At 29.5% G+C, this 21,667-nt stretch overlaps 1 protein-coding gene across 2 annotated transcripts in view; it reads right to left on the reverse strand.

Annotated features, from left to right (window-relative positions):
• LOC107436847 (T-box transcription factor TBX20-like) overlaps positions 1-7,105 on the reverse strand; it is a 57,462-nt gene extending 50,357 nt beyond the window's left edge. Inside the window, exon 1 of one of the 2 annotated variants that reach the window (XM_016048665.3) lies at positions 6,347-7,105. In XM_016048665.3, coding sequence (XP_015904151.1) covers positions 6,347-6,509 — 163 coding nt within the window. In that variant the 5' untranslated portion in view covers positions 6,510-7,105. 2 annotated transcript variants of the gene reach the window in all.
• Positions 7,106-21,667: the final 14,562 nt, after the last annotated feature.

Here is a 21,667-nt window from a genome sequence, read left to right on the forward strand (position 1 = left end):
TCAAAATATGAGTGTTTAGTAAGGAAAAAAAATTAACACACTTTTAAAGTATTAAATTATGTATACAAAAATAAGTTGCGAACTTACATAAATTGTTCTTTAGTAATGGATATGAATTTTACAAATTAGAGCCTCATTTATGTTGCAAATAAATGCTTGACTGATTGTACAAGATTTTCATGTTTAAAAATAACGTTCACTGTAAGAAAAAGTTTTTTCACAATTGAGCAGAAATGCGTCAAAATGACTCCGAAACAAATATAGTCGAATATGAAAGCCCCATTATTGAATTTAGTGGCAAGTTCAAAATTGAAACAACTCAGAAAAATGCTTCTTCGTTTGCAAATAAACATGGCGGCAAGGTGGAAAAAGTTGATTACCGATCTGGAAGCATTTTTTATTCGTGAAATAAATTTGGAATGATGGAAAGTGAAGTTTGAACTTTGTCACATTTGATGATGTGTCATTTTGTCATGATGCATCAATTTTTAGACCATTCAATTTTGAGCAAATCACTAGACTCGATAACGAGTGTATAGGTTTCGAAATTCGACTATATATTTGCTATGAACCTATTTCAACACATTTTTGCTCCATTTTAAGAAAACCATTTTTTACAGTGTATGGAGAGATATTTATATGCTTTTATTTGCTTTCTTTTTATCCTAATAGGCACAATAAATCAAATTTGATAAAAAAAAAAAGAATCAAATGACCAAGATAATGAAAAAAGCAGTTTTAAAAAAACTAATCCGTAAAATAACGAAATTATTATAAAGGTATTGAAGATGAATCACTTCACTAAGCGTGTCTAAATGTTAGTTAAATGAATTTGTGCATCGGTACTGAATAAAAAAGTTATTTTACAAAAGTTTCGAGCGAGTTTGAAAGAGGAAAAATCAGTCTGATTTGAATGAAGAAGTTGTCAAATAACTTTTACATGTCACAACTTGAAGACACTGATTCATTGAAGGCACTGATTCACCTTAATGAGATTCATTGAAAATTTTGATTCACTTTAAGATTCCTTAAAGATATCGATTTACTTTAATGAGATTCAATGAAGAAATTGATTCAACTTAATGAAATGTATTGAAGTTTGTCGAAAGAAAATAAAAGCGTTTCTATATTCAGTTTCTTTCAGAAAAACATAATATTTATATGTTAACAATTAAAAAAAACTTTAGAAAAGTATTCTAAATAAAAACAACCTAATTCTGATTAATAAAAACAAAATATACGGTATTTAAACTATTAATTTGAAAACAGTATCCGTACATATGGTAAGGGCTTACCGGAAATTCTGGTTTTCAGAATTATAACTCTTATTATCACACATTCAGTAAAAAATACAAAACTGAAAAGTAAATTTAACCAAATAAATGGTTTTTATGCCATGTTCTAAGGCATCATGCTAAATTTACCACATTCATCGAACTTCAATACACATTATGAAACCTTACTTTATTGTTAATTTTAACGCACTTCGGTAAAAATTACAGAACTTTTTAATGTTTTCAAAGAGCCAGAAACACGGTAAATTTTACCACATTACGTTAGTTTCGAACATACTTTCTTACTCCAGTAACAATTATTTCATTTAAATATTGACTTTAACAAACTGTATTTATGCTCGTTATCGAAAAGATTATTCATTACTCAAACAGTTAAAAAAGCACAGCTCAACTGCCTAGGTTTTTCTTTTGTAAATTTGTTTTTACATCTTGTTTTAAATTGGTCTTTAGTCTTTATTAAAAGCAATAATTTGCAAATTCTAATAATGATAAGTTTCAAATATAGACCAAAATAAAAAATTTTCTCACATTCAGCTTCAAAAACAGCTCGTTGTCAATAAAATGAAATACATTAATACCGCGAATTACATCTTAAAACTGAAAAATTTTAAACTTAACTATTAGCATAATAATACCATGTGAAATAAAAGGTGTCTGAAATTTCAAAAATATTTTGTTAAAATTAATTGGAAACTAATTTAAATCTTTAAATAAAAGTTAAAAACGTAACCGATTTTACTTCTAAGATTTTAATAACTAATTCTACATGAGGAAAATAGTTTAGATAAAATTATCGTACTGGTATGGTAACTACGCTTTTTTAAATAAATAAATGAATAAAAATTAAAATAAAAACCATAATTCTTTAAATAAAAACAAAACATAGAGTACTTAAACCCTTCATTTGGTAATTTTTATGTTTGTATGGTCATGATTTACTGGAAATCCTGGTTTTCTAAAATCATAATTCGTATCACCACACATTTAGTAAAAATTCAAAACTGAAAAGTAAAATTAACCGAATAAAAGGTTTTTATACAATGTATCATGGTAAAATTACCATATTTACAACCAAGCAGCATGATAATAAAACTATATTTCACAGCTAATCTGACTAAAAGCCATTATCAAAGCACTTTGGTAAAAATTACCGAGATATTTGGTGTTCCCATAGGACCAGAAATGGGGTAAATCTTATCACTTTCTGGTAATTTTGGTCAGATATTTTCTTAATCTAAGTCAATCTCTGCATATATATTCATGATTTTTAAAATTATAATAAGCACCAAAAGAGTTTTTTTACGAAACATATTGTACTCTATTTAAAACTCTACCCTGAATGCTTAATATCAAACGAATTTATGAAACATAATATAAGTTAACTATAAAACAAATTAAACTTTTCAAATTTGTAAAAATTGATATAAACTCATTTATACACCAAAAATAATATTGTTGAACATATGTAATTAAATAACAAAAACATACACTCCTCCCAGTTTTTTAAATATAGCCTTTTTAAATATATAGTTACTATTTTCGGTGCATAGCAGTTCATTGTTTAAAATTTGAACATGAACCAAATTTTATCATCCGCCTTTTTTCAGCATAGACTAAATTTTAGCATACTTCTTAATGTGTTCATTGTCTAAATTTTATTGCGTTTCTTATTCGAATATAATCGAAATTTAACACACTTCTTGTTGCATTCATTGTCTAAGATTGTAAGAAACATCTAATTTAAGCAGTGGTTCTTTTTTCGACATTGTGTAAATTTCAGCATCCTAATATTGGATAAAATTTAGCATAAATATAAAAAAAATGTGTATCGTAAAAAAAATCTTGATCAAATTACAGTAAAAAGTGCCGGCACTCAAGGTTCCGAAACTTTTTACAGTAAATTCAATTTTTACCGAAACATGGAACGAAACAAAAATCTAATATACTGCAATTTCTATACAGTAATATTTACCAAAATTCACTGAATCACTCTATCTATGTAAATATTATTGTAAAAATTAGGGAATAATATTTTACAGTAGAAATTGATTTTACATAGAAAGTACCGGCAACCTGAGTGCCGGTGCTTTTAATTACCGAAATTCGATCCGGAATTTTTTACAGTGTGAGATACTCTCTTTTTGAACAATCGAGATTAATGTAATTTAATAACGTAGCTAAGTTTATTTTTTCGGCGGAATACGTTTGTAATAAAAAGTTTAGTTCATTCTTATTAATTTAAGCTATTGAAAGTGAAAGAAAACATTATAGAGTTTTTTGTTGCAGATGAATCCTCTCTTGTATAGAAAATAACAGCCTTCTTCTACTTTCTTAATAACCCTCAAAACATTCTCATTTCTTGGTTCTGAAGGATTGTCATATTCACCGAGAGAGGGAGAGCCAGAGACGGGACAGAAATAAGTCAGTGGTCAGAACTTGGGAGGTAAACCCTTCTGTTCGTGGGTGGTTTTAGCATGTTTTGGATTTGTTCTGCACTCGGGGTGTTCTAATAGAGCGGCATAGCTGAAGGGTAATTTAATAAGTCTCATATGATTTCAAACCATCACTTATCATGTGAATGTCTCGCTTGCCGAATCGATTAAATCCATTAAATGAATCTTAAGTGATTACCAGAAAAATCAAATAATTAATGGAAAATCGTGTACTGATGATTTTCAAATATCTAGTAAAGTTAAAGCGCAGTCAATCCTTATGCACTTCAAATTACAAGAAAGATTAAAATGTAAAAATTTCATTAAATAAAAACACTTAATGTTCAATGCAACTAAGTATTACACAGTCAATATTATTAAAATATAGAACTAATGTAAAAATATAAAAAAATGTTAAAAACTGAGATTTTATTATTTAATTAATATCAAGCAATTACAGACTGAATATTAAAAATTAAAAAAAAAAAAACTAATTCCGCATGTCAAAAATACAATATAGTGCCTTGACTAGCATTGTTGCATTTCGATAAGACTAAAGTTTATAAGATCTCACGAAATGAAAAATAAATGAAAAGGAACGGTAAGTTGAAAGAAACAAATTCAAAGTATGTAAACTATTTTACAAATAATTAAATAAAACAAATGATTTATGAACAAATTCAAATAGTGTCAAATATTTCGTTATGTTACTAGTACAATTTTTAATAATACTTTACTTCACACAGATAAATAAATTCTGGTACAGTTACCATACTGTATCGGTAATGACCTTTTGCCTGGTAACTTTTACATTCATTGCTAATGCTTTTCATTGCTTTTACATTAATTATAGTTCGTATTACCACTCATTTAATAAAAATTTAAAACTAAAAATTAAATTTAACCGAATAAATAGTTCTTGTACCATGATTTAAAGTAACATGATAAAACTACCAAATTTAATCACATATTATAAAACCATATTTTATTGTTAATTTTGCCAAAATCATTACCAAAGAGCTTCATTAAAAAATTACCGAGCTCTTTGGTAACAGGTAGATTTTGGTACCATATTCTGGTAGTTTTAACCATTTTTTTTTAGTGAACACAGATAGACAAATCATGTAAAATAGTTAACCCTTTCTTCAAAATATCTTTATCTAGAATACTTTAGATGTGTCTAATTATAATATGAAATAAAATGTTACGAATTAAGAGTTTATTCCCACTTCCGTGACGGAATGGCAAAAAAAGCTAGGACCCTTTATACAAGAATAACAATCAATATTTTAATTAAAATATAAAAATTTGCTATTATGTTCTTTGTAAGGCTATTAAGAAAGTTTGGAATGTGTTAAGCAATATTATCGTTCAAATTTGGGGTAATTTTGAATCCTATTATGGTACTTCTCAAACTTGATGACACAATACTGTGGTTTATCACCTTATTAAATGTGCAGCAAATTTACACAGCATAACGTTCTAAGCAGGTATCAAAATTACGACCCAATACTAAATCGATTATTCTAAAGGCATTACAAATAACAACAATAGCAAAATGTTGAAAAAAAAANAAAAAACAAGTTTGAGAAAAGAGAAACACATTAACAAGATTTTTTTGTTGAGAACATAACAGCCCCACAGTATAATTAATGTAAAAACACGCTAGAAATAATTAACACCCTTGTTGCATTTCAAAAATGTAAAAAGCATCAGAAATTNTTTTTTTTGTTTTTATTTTTTTTTTTTTTTTTTTTAAAGAATGGTTTTCTTCATTCTATAAAAACTACAGTATTTATTTGATTTGCTTTTTATTTATAATTTAAAAGTGTCAAAAAATCTTTAAATTGTCTTCAAAAACGTTAAAATAACATCCAAAACAATAATGTTTACAAAATTATATAACAAACGATTCCGTAACAATCATAAATTACAACTTACGCATACTATTAAATATTTCTTAAATATAAATTGAATGTTTTGCATTTTTAAATATTATTTTTTACTGATTATGATGTTTCATAACAATAGCAACATTTCTTTATTTTTTACAAAGTAACAACTATGTAAATGTAACACATAAAACATTTATGAAAATTACTTCTTGTCTCGATAAATTCATTATCTATATAAAATAAAATGTTAAAAGCTTTTTTTTTTAATTGTATAGTTCCTAAAAGATTCTATAATTCTTTAACTCTCCTTAAATTTGGTGGAACACAAATTTTTACGTTTAAATTACCAGTATTACATTGGTCTTAATATTATTACATTGGTCTTCTAAATATTACATCTGTCTTAATATTTGAAAAAAACTGCAGATTAGGTAAAAACAATTTAAATTTGGAAAAGCTTTCAAATTTTAAAGTAAAAAAAAAAAAAAACTATCGAAATTAGTACAATCACTNTAAAAAAAAAAAAAAAAAAAGAGGTAAAAGAAAGACAGAAAAGAGCTTTATGAGCATACTAATTTTTCTTTTTCTGCGATCAATAATTTTGTCATAAAAATAAATAAAAATTGCTGGCTTCAAAATATTACATTTAAAGAAAACTGAAAATAAATTTGATTAAAGAAAATACAATTTTAAGAGTTATTAACATTAAAAAAAAAGTCATTACCTTGAAAAGGACTAGATCGTCTTTTAGGAGCAACAGCAATATCTTTTGCCATTATTGCAGCTATTGAAAAGTCAGTAGCCCTTTGACAGGGTTGAGGCTTGGTCACAGCTTGGGGAGACCGAGACGATTCCTCGGTCCCTATCACTTCTTCGGAGATCAACATTTTGATTTAAAGTTCTTCCACTTTGTTGAAAATGTTCCACTTATTTGTTTAAAGAATAATTCTACTCTTCAGAAAAGAATTATATAAAAGTCAGAATCATGCTGGTAATTCTCTAATTTCGAAAATGACTCCCGGAACTGGCGCTTAAAAGTTCTTTTTTAAGACATAATACAACTTAAATTAATAAAACGCACACTAGAAGCATCTCTGCTAATATGAACAATTGCTTTCTTTTCAGAATTCAGTTTCTGGAAGCATCAGTAAGCGATTTCGGTTAAACCGATATTCGTCCGCTGGGGTTGCCGCTTGAATTTCGAGTCGGTTCCGTCGATCAAACTTCAGATTTCGTGATTGAAATTCACGGACATAATCATTCTAAAACCCCATCAATCAAGGTGAGGTAATTAGTTTTAATAATGGCGATGATTTTTGATGAGCAAAATTATCGTTTGGTCAAAAATTAATCGCGAATAATTAGAGGTAACGCTATAACGATCCAAACAAACCACTCGTTTGGTTCTTTCTGCTTTATGACTAAGGCTATTCAAGCCACTAACAGCTTTACTCTCACAGTCGTGCAGAGGGCGCTGTTGTACGAGGAGGAAAATCACCTACATGGGTGGCAGTAGGCGGGACTTGTAGGAGAACTCATCAGCTATTGGTAGGCGTGGCACTAATCAGCAACAGCTGTTTCTCAGCGAATGAGAGTAAGCGCACTTAAGGGACATCACCTATTATTGGTCAAAAGACGTTGAATGAGCTGTCGTCGCGTGACTCTGAGGTGTAGAATTAAGCACTTAACAATCTTATTTTCTACCACTTGAAGAAAAATTGCAAACAATTAGAAAAAGTTTTTTCTTTGCTGAGATTTAAATCGATCTGGAATGAGTTCGATTGCGTGTATTGGAATAGTTATTCTTAATTTATTAGAAAATAAAATTGATAGTTGTTTTTTTTAATGACTATTTTAATACGAAAATAAGTATAATATTTATTAAATTTTTTTTAAAGCTCATTGTAATATGTTTACGGATTCTCTTTGAAATAAACTATGAATTAAACAGACAAGAATATTTTACTATATTGGGGATATTGAAAAGATTAATTAAAAGAAAATCTCTAATATTTTTACGCTAAATATTTTCAATGATATAAATAAGTATTATCTTCACAGAAAAATAAAAACAAATTAAAAAACTTATTGCAGAATCTTGCAAATTTATCGTTTTTATAACTGATGTAAAATGGTGAAAACCTTTTATTACATTGTAATTTACTTAAAATAATAATAATATCAATCACTAATATTTTTTCTGTATAACTATTTTGTATGCATAAATAAATGTAATCTTTATAAAAGTTTAGAGTTCATCGTAGTATTTTGTGGCTTAGTTTTGTAATGAATTATGCAATGCACTGAAGTATTGTATTATATTGTGAATTTTAGGAATATTTGCATTTTACAAGTAATTTAAAAAATAAAAAATGTTTGCTTTTTTCACTGCTATTTTAAACACATAAATAAGTATAATAATCTTTATAAAAATTTTATAAGTTCATTAAATAAAATTTTTTGGACTATCTTTTCAGAAGACTACCTACATGATAAGTATTCGAGAAAAAATATACCTTGTAGTAATAAACATTCTATGCTTGTAATACGTATACTTACTAGTTAACGGCATTCCATAAAATTAGATATGAATGATGAGAATATTTTACTGTATAAGTTTATTAAAAATAATAAACATCATTTTCAGCTTTTTCACTGATTGTTTAGAATACATAATACCGTCTTCATTTAAAAAATTTTTAAGGAAAAGCTCTATTTATTTTATTTATTTATTTGGATTATTTTTGCAATGAACTATGCAACACATAAGAATACTTTATAAAACTATAATTTTGATAGATCGGATTCACTAGTTTTTAAAAGATATCTATTGCAAAATGTGAAATACAATATTTCATGCAATCAATATTATATTCCAGGCAGATAAGTATTATGTCATAACAAAAAATACGTTATGCTTATAGTATATATTTTTGGGGGAATTTAATTTATTTATTATATTATTATTGTTATTTTTGCTCTGTACATAAGGATTTTGGAATTTCTCAACTACAACTGTGTTATACAATTTTTCCTAGGGCTTTTATACTTTAGTTTTTTTGTATAAAAGAATTCTGTATCTGTCAAAAAGTGTTTTAGAGCTTTTTGACAACAATTATATAAAACTTATAACAACTTTTCTTAGTTCTTTTATTTATTATTATAATTATTTTTACGGATGAATTTTGTACTTGAGCACGGAGAAAAAGAATTCTGCTAAAATTTCCGTACTTTTATTGTAATGGCATTTCTGGTAAAATAATAAATAAATAAAATAAAATTAACATACTTGTGGTTAATAAAACCAAATTATACGATATTTAAACCATTCATTTGATAATTTTTCCGTTCATATGATAACGGTTTAAAGGAAATTCTGGTCATGATGATTATAGTTTTTACAACCATACATTTTATAAAAAATACAAAACAGAAAAGTAATTTTTTCTGAATAAATGGCTTCTATGCCATGATCTAAGGTATCATGATAAAATTGAAAAATTTTACCACATTTACTAAAAGAAGCACTGTAATAAAACCATATTTTATTGTTAATTTTTTCATAAGTCATTACCAAAACGCATCAGTAAAATTTACAGAGCTTTTTGGTGTTCACATACAGATAGAAACAATGTAAATTTTACCCTGTTTTGATCATCCTATTTTTTCCTTCAAGAATATATTCTTCTTCTTTCAAGAATATATCTTTCAAGAATAATAATAGGCAATTCAAGAATATATTTAATGAGTTTTTGAATTTTTTTCTCCTTTAACTGTTATTAAATCACTTATAAATAATTTTTATGCTTAAATAAAAAATTAAATAAACTACTTTTGAATTTTTGCAGATTCTTAAGATACAATTGAAAAAAAAACGAAAATAAACTTCTTCTTTTTTTGTTTTCTCCAATTTTAGAAAAAGTTAAAAGAAATTAGCAATAAATACTTCATTGTAAGAGAGAGCTAAGATCTTAGTAAATAATTAGTTTTGCATTTGCATGCGTTTTTCAAAGTCACCTAGTCCTAAAAAATTAAACTTAATTTTTTTTTAAAGTACGAAGTGGGAAAAAAGAATTTTTCTATCAAACCGACCAGAATACTGCAATGCAAGAGAGAAATCAACGTATCTTCCTATCGAGAAAAAAAAATTGCGACATTTTTTTAAAATTAGTTTTTTGAAATTATACTCCAGCGTTGATTAGCAGGGAAATGAAATCGTTGTCGAGCCGCTGTTTTCGAAATCTTTCGGAAAGCAGTAAAAATCCCCCCCCCCTTTTTTTGTCTTCTTCCCATTGGCGAAATGGGTCTTGTTTTGAGTTTGATGGCATGCGCACTTTTTTGGACGTCATCACACTTTTCAACTACAATAATCAAGAGTAATAGTAAACAGTGGGCATGAGTTGTCATTGCATGCGTTGCTATGGCAACCGCTGCAGTTTGATTATTTTTTTAGAGTTCTTTTCTTCCCTTTTAATTTTGTTATGCATTAAGTTGGTGAGTTTATTTTTGAGATTTGGGACCAGAGAGATCCCATAAATATTTCTTGAATTGTGAATAAAAGAGAATTTCGTCATTCGAACGATATTTTTTGTTTTCATTGTTTTAATTAAGAATCAGAAATTCTATCCTACAGTTCAAACTGGATCGTTTTCAAAACTAATTCAGATGAATATTACAAATAAAGAGGGTCCCAAACTGATTGATACGGTTCAAAAGGTTAAAGTAAAAGCAGGAGAAAAAAAAGNAAAAAAAAAAAAAAAAAAAAAAAAAAAAAAAAAACGATGCCAAGGCTTAAGCTTACCGAGGCTGAAAATGCTAAAGCGAATGAACATAGACGGGAAAAAATTAGACAACAACCATTTTGCCAATGGTTAACCAGTGATCGCCTCTTGGAGATCATAATTTTTTTTAATTTCAGTTTTGAATTGATTCATTCCAAAGTTAATTCAGTTTCAGTAATGTGCATGAGTATGGCTTTATTTATTTATGTGTGCAAAAAAAATTTCGATTAATTTAAAAAGTTCTCAAAATATGGTGAAATACCCTAAATAATTAAATGAACACAAAGGGGTCCAAACTTTCAACCGCTCTCCTAACTAAACTATTGGCACCATATTCTCCTGACTGAATTTACCCGCCCCCACCTATTTTGATAGTTGAAAATCCAAATCCATCAAGGAAAAAAAGGTTATGTTTTTTAGACGAAATATGTTTTTGTGTCTGATTTTGTAATTTTATTAATAGATATCACTAATTAGCACATTTGAGGTTGTTTCTTTAAACCATTATGATCGCAACATCTGATCAGTAGAACGCAAGTTATTCAGAGTGATATCTTTTTTTATTTGATCACTGTACATCGAAATTTTAATATATTTTTCCTTGTCTGCTTCTCTTTGAAATCAGCATTATATCTATACGTATTTTGCTCATAGATAGTTTTAAAGATTACATTCTAATAACTTGTCTGGAGACGATTTTAAAAAATGAAATAACTCTACTGAAACTCACTGTCTTTATATGAGAGCGATCATTTCCCTTCATTGAACCAATTTCACTTACTTTTATATTAAACTAATTAATTATATTTTATTTTTATCTCTTATATTAAACATTTTATGATTATAATTTCTATATTTAGTTACGTGGAGTGCGGAAAATAATAATTATCTAAACACGTACTAAACTATAACAACGCTGAATTTGAAGCTAAAATTAATTGTCAGCGTAGCTCACGTTTAGCAGGAAACCCCCCCCCCCAAATTTGAGCAATCGCTTAATCTCCGTGCTTCAAAGACTACGAACGCATCAGTTTAAAAATTTTGATTGAAAATTTAAAAAAAAAATTAATAAGCAATAATACCACTTACCTTCTGTCTACATTTTTTTTAAAATTTTATTTTATATCCATCGTCGAACAGCCGATACAGCTAATGGGTTTACGACTACTAATGTTCAACTCCGTAGCCTTGAAATTTTGAACCAATCCAGAAGACAATGAAACTCCTGGATCAGTACCCCCAGAGGTATTGATTTGCTATGGGAACATGGAGGACTTTGAGACTCGACAGATTTAGCGTGCATCAGTCACCATTTACTACACGGGGAGTCTTCGGCCGGCGGGGTTTGAACCCACGAACTCTTGGACATTGGCCCAGTGCCCTACCAACCAGGCTATCTCGGCCTTCTGTCGATATTGCGTGTACCATACATATTACACTACATGTACTGTAGTACAAATGTGTTCTGTCTACATTGCACTACAAGTTCACTGAGTGCTCTTGTAGCACAATGGTCCCCAACCCCAGGCCGGCACCGTGGATCAAACGGTACCGGGCCACCCAAAGAACATTGAATTTTATTTCCATTTTATTTACTGTGGTACATGTCTCTCGGATTTTTTGGACACTAAATGCACGAGCGATTAAGTGGGAGCTGAAAAGAATCACCTAATACCAAACATGTAATTGTATTCCGTTAAGGCATGTCTTAATACAATTAAATTAAACTTGTTACTTCAAAACCATCTAAAATATAAAGGTCTACTTCCCTGTTCCTTAAATTATCAAACGTTGATCTGTCATGGGTGATAAAAATATTGGAGAGCAGTGTTGTAGTGACATTTCATTATTAACTGCCATGCACAGATGGCAATGAGGTGTTGACTTAAAACCAAGATGAAACGAAGTGAAACGAATCGTCTGACTGGGAAAGTTTAGTACAATAACAAAGTGGTAAGAGAGTTCGTTTATTTAAGCAGCCATATACCTCCCAAGATGATTAATCCTTTATGAAAGGTAAATAGTTTTATCCGTGAGAGTATCCTTTCCTGATTTTAACCTTATGTTATCAAACTCATTAACCCTTTGTCGCAGAATTTTTATTAAAAATATTTTTCAAACTTTTATTCATTATTTTGTATTAATTAAGGAGAAAATATGTGAATTTCGGCGTTAAAAACACGGCTCATTTCTAAATAATAAGTTTCAAATTTGAACTTGCAGTCATTTAGATCTAGTTGAAACAGTTATTCATCACTGAAATTTCTTTAATTTAAAAAATCAATTATTGATACATTTTTGAATATGTATGAGAAAATATTTCTAATTTTTTCGGATATTAATGCCTTAGTACAAATATGATTCAGATAATCTATCATAGTTTTTTTATATTAACTGTTAGACTGTTTTTTATTATTAAATAAATAGGTACCAAAATATATTTTTACTTGCAATTTGAGCGTCAGAAAAAAGTATGTAAAAGGGACACTGCTGTCCACTCTGTGTCAAAGGGTTAAATGTTTCGTGAACATTTCGCGTTAAGAATTTTGTTGAAAAAAAAATCTAAGAACCGGAGATAATTTCTTATCAATTTAAGTAAAAGAATCCCAATTAAAAGAAGAAGAAAAAGAAGAGTGCCGGCTAAAAGGTATTAGAAGAAAAACTCTGCCATGTCGAAATTTTATCGGAAAAATACACTACAGATTTTTGTCTCGCTATTTTAAATGACTTAGATATGGAAATAAAGTAAGTGTGAGACTTTAAATTTGAAATTCTTTATTTTCATTTTTAATATCTTCCGTGAAATGTTTTATAATGTTAAACAATTATATTGGAAAGGAGATTTTTATTATTATTTTAAGCGTTCTCAACATTTATTAGAAAATGTTAGACACTCCATTCATAATTTTGATTAGTTAATTACTGTAAAAATTCCAACGTGTAATTTTATGGTGAATATAGATTTTACGGTAAAATTGATTTTAAGTATGCCGGTGGTGCTAGTACTTTTCCCCGTAATTTGGTTCGGAATTTTTTTAATAGTGCACCGTTAACTGAAAGTTTGATGAATTTACAAAATTCTGAAATTTTGATAAACAAATAAAGAAACACAAAAAAAAAAGAAAATTTGATAAATTTACAAAATTCTGAAATTTTGATAAACAAATAAAGAAACACACAAAAAAAGAAAATGATGAAACAAAAGATCTATCTCAAAAATTAAAATTTCAAATATTATACTATAATACGAGGAATGGTTGCCAAGTCGAAAATCGCCCCAGAATTAATAAACTCCGGTAAACTTGGGGGTCTGGGGTTTTTGGCCACGAGGAATCGATTGGCGCCGGTTTTGAAGCGCTACGGTCGAGCAGTTCGGAGTTACAGATAGGATATTTTCAAACTTTATTAGTTCGCCATAATGGCTATAGATACTTTTCTCCACTCTTATAAATGTATGCTAATGCGAACTTTACAATAAGGAAAAGCGACGGTGACAACTTAAACCAATAATATACGAAGGAATTAATAATTTAATTGTAAGGTTCGCATTAGTTTACATTTATCAAAGTGGAGAAAAGTTTAACTTTTGTGTTAAAATCACCGTCAACAAAGTCCGACATTTCAACATTCATCAGATTTCAAGCTACATTTTCAACATGCAGAACGCACCTCTACATGAAATTCTTCAAGGAGCCGGAATTTTGGAACAACAAGCGATCAACTCAATTCTACCCGCAAATGGACAACTAGAAGATACCGTCATTGTCAGAATGCTTCTCCATTACGCCGAACAAGCTTACCCGACCGTCAAAGTTGCCGTACTTCACCCTGAATTTGTCGCACGCTTCTACGTTACAACAGCGGATGGCGCTTATGAAGGAATGGCTCTTCTCAACGATATCAGCGACCAGAACAAGGCTTCCAACTATCTATACGGCGTTCAACAAGGATTCGACGTGCTACTCATTCCCATTCACAAGAGAGCTCAAATGGATAGAGGCGAGCACTGGATGCTAGGAATTTACGAAGCAAGCTATGGAGAACGTCAACTATTAGTCTGCGATCCAGTCGACAACCCGCTGCCCATCGATGCTGTTTTGAGAAAAATACTGCGACACGTTTTGAATACCGTTGTTACGAATGAAAAGCTGAAAGGATGCATCGTGAAACCTCGCAACGCTTACAACCACCAAGATGACGCGTCTTCCTGCGGAGTTTACATCGTCTTTTATGCTCGACAATACCTCTCTCATCGACGCCTTTTCCTGGACAAGAATTTTCAAGAAGCGGATGAACGGAAGCAAATTTACGAATTCGTTGTGAACAGTGTCTTTAATTGTATAATTTTTTGTTATCAATTACATTTTATTTCCTATGACTTTTCAAACTTTACCTTTGTATAGAATAGTTCCCTTTCCAAACTTTGTTTAGATAGTTTACAATGGTGCACTTTAACCGGTTATCTTTTCACCAATGGTTTCACAAATTTTCTTATGGCATGTATTGTTTTGATAAATCACAATTGAAAATTTAAATCTTCGAGTTAGCTTCGATACCTGTTTTCTCCGAGCGGAGCTCGGTCACCCGCTGGTAGATTAAAAAGACTGATATAATTTCATTTTTGTCAGAAAAAACGCAAAATGAATATCTTTTGTGTAATAATTTATAATCTCCACCGAAAATTCTTATTGTGTCTTACGAAAATAATGGCCTATGTTTTTCATTTTTATTCAGACGGAGTGTTTTAAATTTTCACCATTTATTTATCACATAATTAATTCATACTAAATCTTAATGGGAAGTACTTTTAATGGAATTATAGGCTCCTAATACCAACTTTTTCTTGAGGCTATAGCATTTCCTTCAGGAAATTTACAGTACGGCAAAGGAAAAAAAAATTAAAATATGCATTACTTCTCATTGGTAATTACAGCTTGCTGGCTAATGATTCATCAGTTGGGGTGGGCTTAAAAGAGAACCGCAGACAGATTCAAAGCCGCCCTCCCGGATAGGCCTAGCACCCTCTTGTGCAGGTGTCAAACTATTTTTGTTCGACCGCTTTAACACCTGTTAATGACCGTGAAGTAATCATTGCAAGCGGTGGGGTGGAATTTGCTGTTCGCAACATTTTTTTAGAACAAAAGCCGATACTAACTCTAGTTTTCTTGCATTAAGGTGAAAAAAAAATCTTTTTTTTTCACAAAGCTCTGAAACAGTTAGAAAATTCGTAAACAAGAGAAACGCTTCTGTTTGCAATCATCAACAGAGGGGGGTTGGTTTTGATGGCTAGCAAATTGGCACTTTGAGGTGCCATTGCGAAAAAGAATGTTATTTTCTCTCATTTTGGCTTTATAGCGAACATTAGGCCTTCTATTCACCTTATTTTTTTTCTAACTTCGATACGCATGTGGTACTTTTTCATGTAAATATTGTTGAGAGTTATGAAAATGCAAATTTTTAGAAAATATTATATATTGCGATAAATTGTTCGAAAAACTGGTCTGAAAAGAGCAAGGGAGAGGGGTCTATGGTGGAAAATTTTTATACATTTAAATACATATTTTAATAATAGTTTGAATTTATTTAGTATTTTTATTTTCAATTATTTACATTTCCATTTCTTTCAATTCTTATTTTTTTCTCATGAGCATTTGGCTGCATATTTTTTTTCAATATTTTTTTTAAAATAAATATTTTAGGTTAAAACTATCATAATATGGTAAAATTTACAGTGTTTCTGGATCTATGGGAACATCAGAAAAATTCTGTAATTTTTACCTAAGTGCTTTGGTAATATTTAGGTAAAATTAACAATAAAATATAGTTTAACTGTATGTAATAAAATTTTGCAGTTTATCACGATACCTAAAGGCATGGCATTAAAACCATTTATTCAGTTGAATTTACTTCTCAGTTTTATATGTTTTACAAAATGCGAGGTAATAAAAACTACAATTTTGAAAATCAGATTTTACTGTAAGCCTCTACCATATGAACGGAAAAATATAAATGGTTTAAACACCGAATGTATATATATATATANATAATTTTGTTATAATTTGAAATATATGAATTTGACTTAAATTATCTTCTCTTTTTCTTAATAAATATTTAATAATGATGCCAACTTTCTCTGATTTTTGGCGCTTTACGAATATTTTTTTTTTTTATATAAAATTTTTTTCTTTCTTCAAGCTGACATATGTAAGATTAAAATTCTTTTTCACACTTCATTCGTTAAAGATCCAACCGATGCCATAGAGTTAGTACCACTAATGTTTTAAAGAGAATTTTAATTTTGGGCTGAAGCAAATTCTTATTACTATGTATTTTGAAATTATTTTATTATTTAAAAATGAAAATATTACTTTCACAAATGAAAATTTATATAAAAGAGTAGGCAAATATTGGATTGGTCAACCCCTAATCTCTAATTCAGAATTCCAATATTAATTACACTGGCGTATGTATTGCATTGTACATGCGCCATACATTGGCAATATTAAATTGAAGTAAATTAAGAAATGCAAAAATAACGATGTAGCTTAGAAATATGAAAAAAAACATATACAGATGCTGATCGATATTCAAACATAATTTATTCATTAACAATCACTTTGATGTCTGTATACATGGACAGAATATAATAATTTTTATGCAAAATGTTGAAATCAGAATATATTACCTATACTTTTTATGCATATCACAGCATTCATTAAAAAAATACAAAATATTCACTCAAAAATATGATAGATAGACCAAGTTACCAAGAGAGTTACCAAGTTACTTTTGTTACCAAGAGAGTGCATTCAGTTCAAACTTACTTTTAATTTACAGTAATTTAAAATAAAAATTATGTTAGCATAAGCCTCAATGTTTACAGTTTCGAAATTTGGGTTCATCTAAAAATATTTTTCAATATTTTAATAAGATACTAAATTTCTTGATATACTTTGCCTCATCTGAATTAAAATTTGCAATATAACTAAATTACTTTTTTGCAAACACAATTTACTACTTGATAAAAAGATCAAAATTTAACTCAGTTTGGAAAGAAATTACAGTCATTTTTTTTTATAAATTAGTAAGTGGTGGTGAGTATTTGAGAAAAAGCAATATTTTTATTACATATTCATTATTATAGATTTTTCTGGTGCTATTATTTTAAGTACATTACATTGATTGTAAATAGCAACGAAATTTAAAAAGATTGCACACAAATGAAACTTTGGAGCCTTTTCACAAAATAATAATTCTTTTTCCAAGCACAGGTTCTGTTTGTAAGCTGTTCTTGAAACTTTGAAATTTGAAAAAACTGTTTATAACCTCCTAGAATTCCAGTAATTTCGGCAGAATGAATATTTTTATTAATAGGCTTTGCACTAGTAATAACAATATTTTTTCCTAAGCTTCTTTCATGATTAAAAGCATTGAAGTTGTTGGTGCCTTTGTGCTAATGAAAGAAGATTAAAACTAATGTAATTTATAGTAATAAAATGTATAGGAATTGAAATAATTTTACAGACGAAGTAAAATTTGAACCCTTACATTTTTAAAACATAGAAAGATCAATCAAAGCAAGTCATATTTTAATTACTATTTTTAAAATACGATATTAAAAATAAATTAAGAAATTGTCGTTCTTACATAGAAAAATGTTTTAACATTTCATTATCTGAAATATTTTTTCGAGACCAACTATTTATAGTGGAAGGGAGTACTTTTATCTTAAGACTCCTTTCACCAAGTTCCTGAAAAGGAAAGTTTTGATATTTTAAAATATTATCATATTTTTGTTGTTGTTAAAATGCGCCAAAGCACCCAAGTAGAATTTCTCTTCATGATAAATTTTGAATTGAATTTCATGCAGGGTGACCCCGCAAAAAATTTGTAGAAGGTACTGTCAACTGTTAAAATATTAAATGAACAATATGATCATCACTTGGATAGATCAAAGAGTTCGTGTTAAGTCTGAGAGGGCGGGATATGGCTGCTGATAAACACACAAGCAGTATTCATGTGGATGGTATTAAACCTCCACATGTATATTGTTTGTGAGGATTGTCTTTTTAACTAAAGTTCTTTTGTTTCATAGAAGAAAATATATTTCGGAATAAAATATTGTTACTTTTATAATTAAAATAAAACTTTTAAAAAAAAATTATTTAAAAAAACAACAACTGTAAATATTATAAAGAATACATATGACCTGTTTCATGATCAATTATAACGTTCGATTTTATGCTTATGTTGTCTTCCCCCCCCCTCACAAAATGCAAATTTGGGTAAATTACAAAAAAAAAACTTAATAATAGATTTATATCTAATAATAATTCATGAAAAAATAAGTATCTATAGCAAGGTATCTATGAGCATCTAAGTATTTTTTTTTATTTAGATATAATGAAAATATATTTATTAACTTATTAAATACGATATTTTGTTCAATTTAAAATTTGCTTCGCTAGTAAAAAAATGTTAATAAGATAATATATTTTAAAAAAAATTATCGTAAGAAATCAGCTTATTTCTAAATGCTCTAAAACAAATCTTGTTCTGGTCTGTATTTTGTTCAAATTCCAGTAAGATTCTTGGTGAATAAAAGAAAAATTTAGCCTTTTGTTTTCCTTAACGCCAATATGCTTCTTTGTCCTTTTCCCCCCCTACCTCGTGGGTCAAAGAGAAACCCAGTTTCCATGACAACGGTTGCATTTGGAAATCTCAAGTGCTAATTTGAAATTTGAACGGAAATATAATTAACTTTGAAAATTTTGCAACAACGGTATTTAAGAATGTATAGACAAAAATTCGTGTAATTATGAGACATTACAAACGAAAATGAGCAATATAGAACATGAAAATCAAAACAGAAGCATAGATATTGATAAGAAGTTTTAATCCTAACAGAAAGTACATATTATTTTATTGCACTTTCTGTGCGCATAAAATGGATGTATCTCCTTATTTATTGAAAAGGAGCTAATATAGATTTTACAATATCTAATTATTCATTCAACGAATATAGTTTTCTAGAAGAAATTTGAAACTAACTCTTTCAGAACACACAACAAAATTTTTAAAGATGACATGAAAGAAATGAACTGCAATTATTGCAAATAAATAAGAAAAGTTTACTTGCTTGCAAAAGAAATAGACGATTTCAAAGACAACTTGCGTGAGATGATAGCAAGCTTCGACAACAAAATCCGCCATTAGTCAACTGCTACAAAATAAGTTATCGGTCACGGTTAAAGCTCGTGTCTGCCATAGTAAGAAAGCTTGATGCAACCATAAACGCATTTCTTGATCATATTTACCAATTTATGGCACGACCTAAATAAAATAATTTTTCATTTATCCAATTTATGGTGCAATTAGAAAGTTTGCCCCAAGTATTGGTTAAACATTTACCCAGATTTTTTACAGTGTAGTATCCAGGGAGTATACAGCTATCTTCATGCCAAATTTCTCTGCCTAGGTGCAAAAGTGTAGACCTCTCCCTGACCTGCGGAAAATATCTGGCGTCTATAGTTATTTGGCGTCTATTGTTATAGTGTTTTCTTTCAGAAAATTTCTGTCTAAGTGTATCTTCCATAGCATATGGATAATCTCTGGCAACTTTACAGCCAGAACTTTTTTGTAATAAAGCAATTAATTTTTGCAACACACCATCAGTAGTCAGTTGCCTTTTACCACTGCTTATTTAAATAAAAAATTCTACCCGAATTCTATTCTATTTCCTCATACATTGCCGTAAATAATAAAATAGCAAGAAATCAATACAAAACATTGAGAAATCAATTGGAGCCAACAGCTGAACCAATTTTGTCAATGAAAAAAAAAAGCTGTTTTTCACCTTGTTACACTAATGTATACCTACAATTAAATCAAGTTGGTTAACGACTTTTTTTTTATTTTAAAGTTACTGCCAAGAATTGTTTTAAATGCCATATAAGTAAATATGCCACATAGCTCCATGAAGTAAAGATTTCTAACTTTTTTTCGAATTTTTTTTCCCTCCGAAATAAGTGAGCTCGTTTTTAGTTAACGGCATAGTACAGCATCCTCCCATAAAATCATTAACGATATTTTACATGAGCACGAACTGTTGCCTACGATGCCTATGTACATTTTTAATTCAGTCTTAATTGCGGATTAAGTTGTATTTCGTGACATTTTAGAAGGAAATAAGACAACCGCAACAAATTCTTCCGGGCTTGCGGCTTCAAAGAATCTACCCGAGTCGGAGAGGTGGGTCAAGAAAAAGCCTCTTTTTCACTCCACCTGAAGAAAATTAGAGGTTTCGACGTGAATGCTCTCGAGACAAAAAAAAATAATAAATAAATTCGGAGTTTCAAGGTGCTAATAACTTGTCTGTACCTGTCGAATTCGAGCTAAATGCTTCACTTGAGCTCCACACCCTTGGTGGGATCCATCACATACATCTTCCTGAGGCACGTGCAACGGCGATGCGTATCCATTAAATTTTTAATTACAGATGAGAATATGCTCGGTTGGGAGGGCGTATTGCGTCAATGGTTCAGAGAACAGTAAGTCTAAACATCTTTTATTCGACACCCAAAAATCTTAAGATTAAGATAATCGTTCCTAAACTCGTCTCATGCGGTAGGTTTGTGCAAAAGAGCTAACGTTTGCAGAAAACGCCCTTTAATACAACACCGAAATGTTGGTATGGTGATGAAATTGTTTTGATATATGTTGAAATGTCAGATGTTTTTATTTCAATATTTTTTTAAAAGCTACACTACATTTTAAAAGGTAAGTCCTGGATCATGGCTTAGGACATACTCTCCCTCGTAATAAACGCTGAACATTGAGAGAGAAACTAGCCCGCATTTGCATTACACGGAGAAAAATAGTGCGTGGAGTCCCTCCGTGCGGAGGAAGTTAAACTTCGCAACCTGCGACGCTAATTGTGGAAGAATCATCAGTCGTAGAAGGATCACTAGTTCTATTCAACGACTCTTTTTCCTGCTCCGCTCGCTTCCGTGCTCTGTAATCACGGTAATATTGTGCATTTTTCCCTCGTGGAATCCCTCGCCCTGGAAAATGTATTTGTATTAATAATGTATGTGAATGCGTCATAATGTAATTTCAGAAGAGAAACAATCAATTGATATTCACATGAGACGTACCTTGACCTAACCTTAAATCCGTCGCATTATCCGTGGGATTGTTTTCACTTATTTTTTACAATCGTTATCCACTAAATTTGAAAATAAAAAATACTACCCTATTAAATT

This window comes from Parasteatoda tepidariorum, chromosome 4 (assembly GCF_043381705.1).
Source record: "Parasteatoda tepidariorum isolate YZ-2023 chromosome 4, CAS_Ptep_4.0, whole genome shotgun sequence".
In the NCBI taxonomy this organism is placed as follows: Eukaryota; Metazoa; Arthropoda; class Arachnida; order Araneae; family Theridiidae; genus Parasteatoda; species Parasteatoda tepidariorum.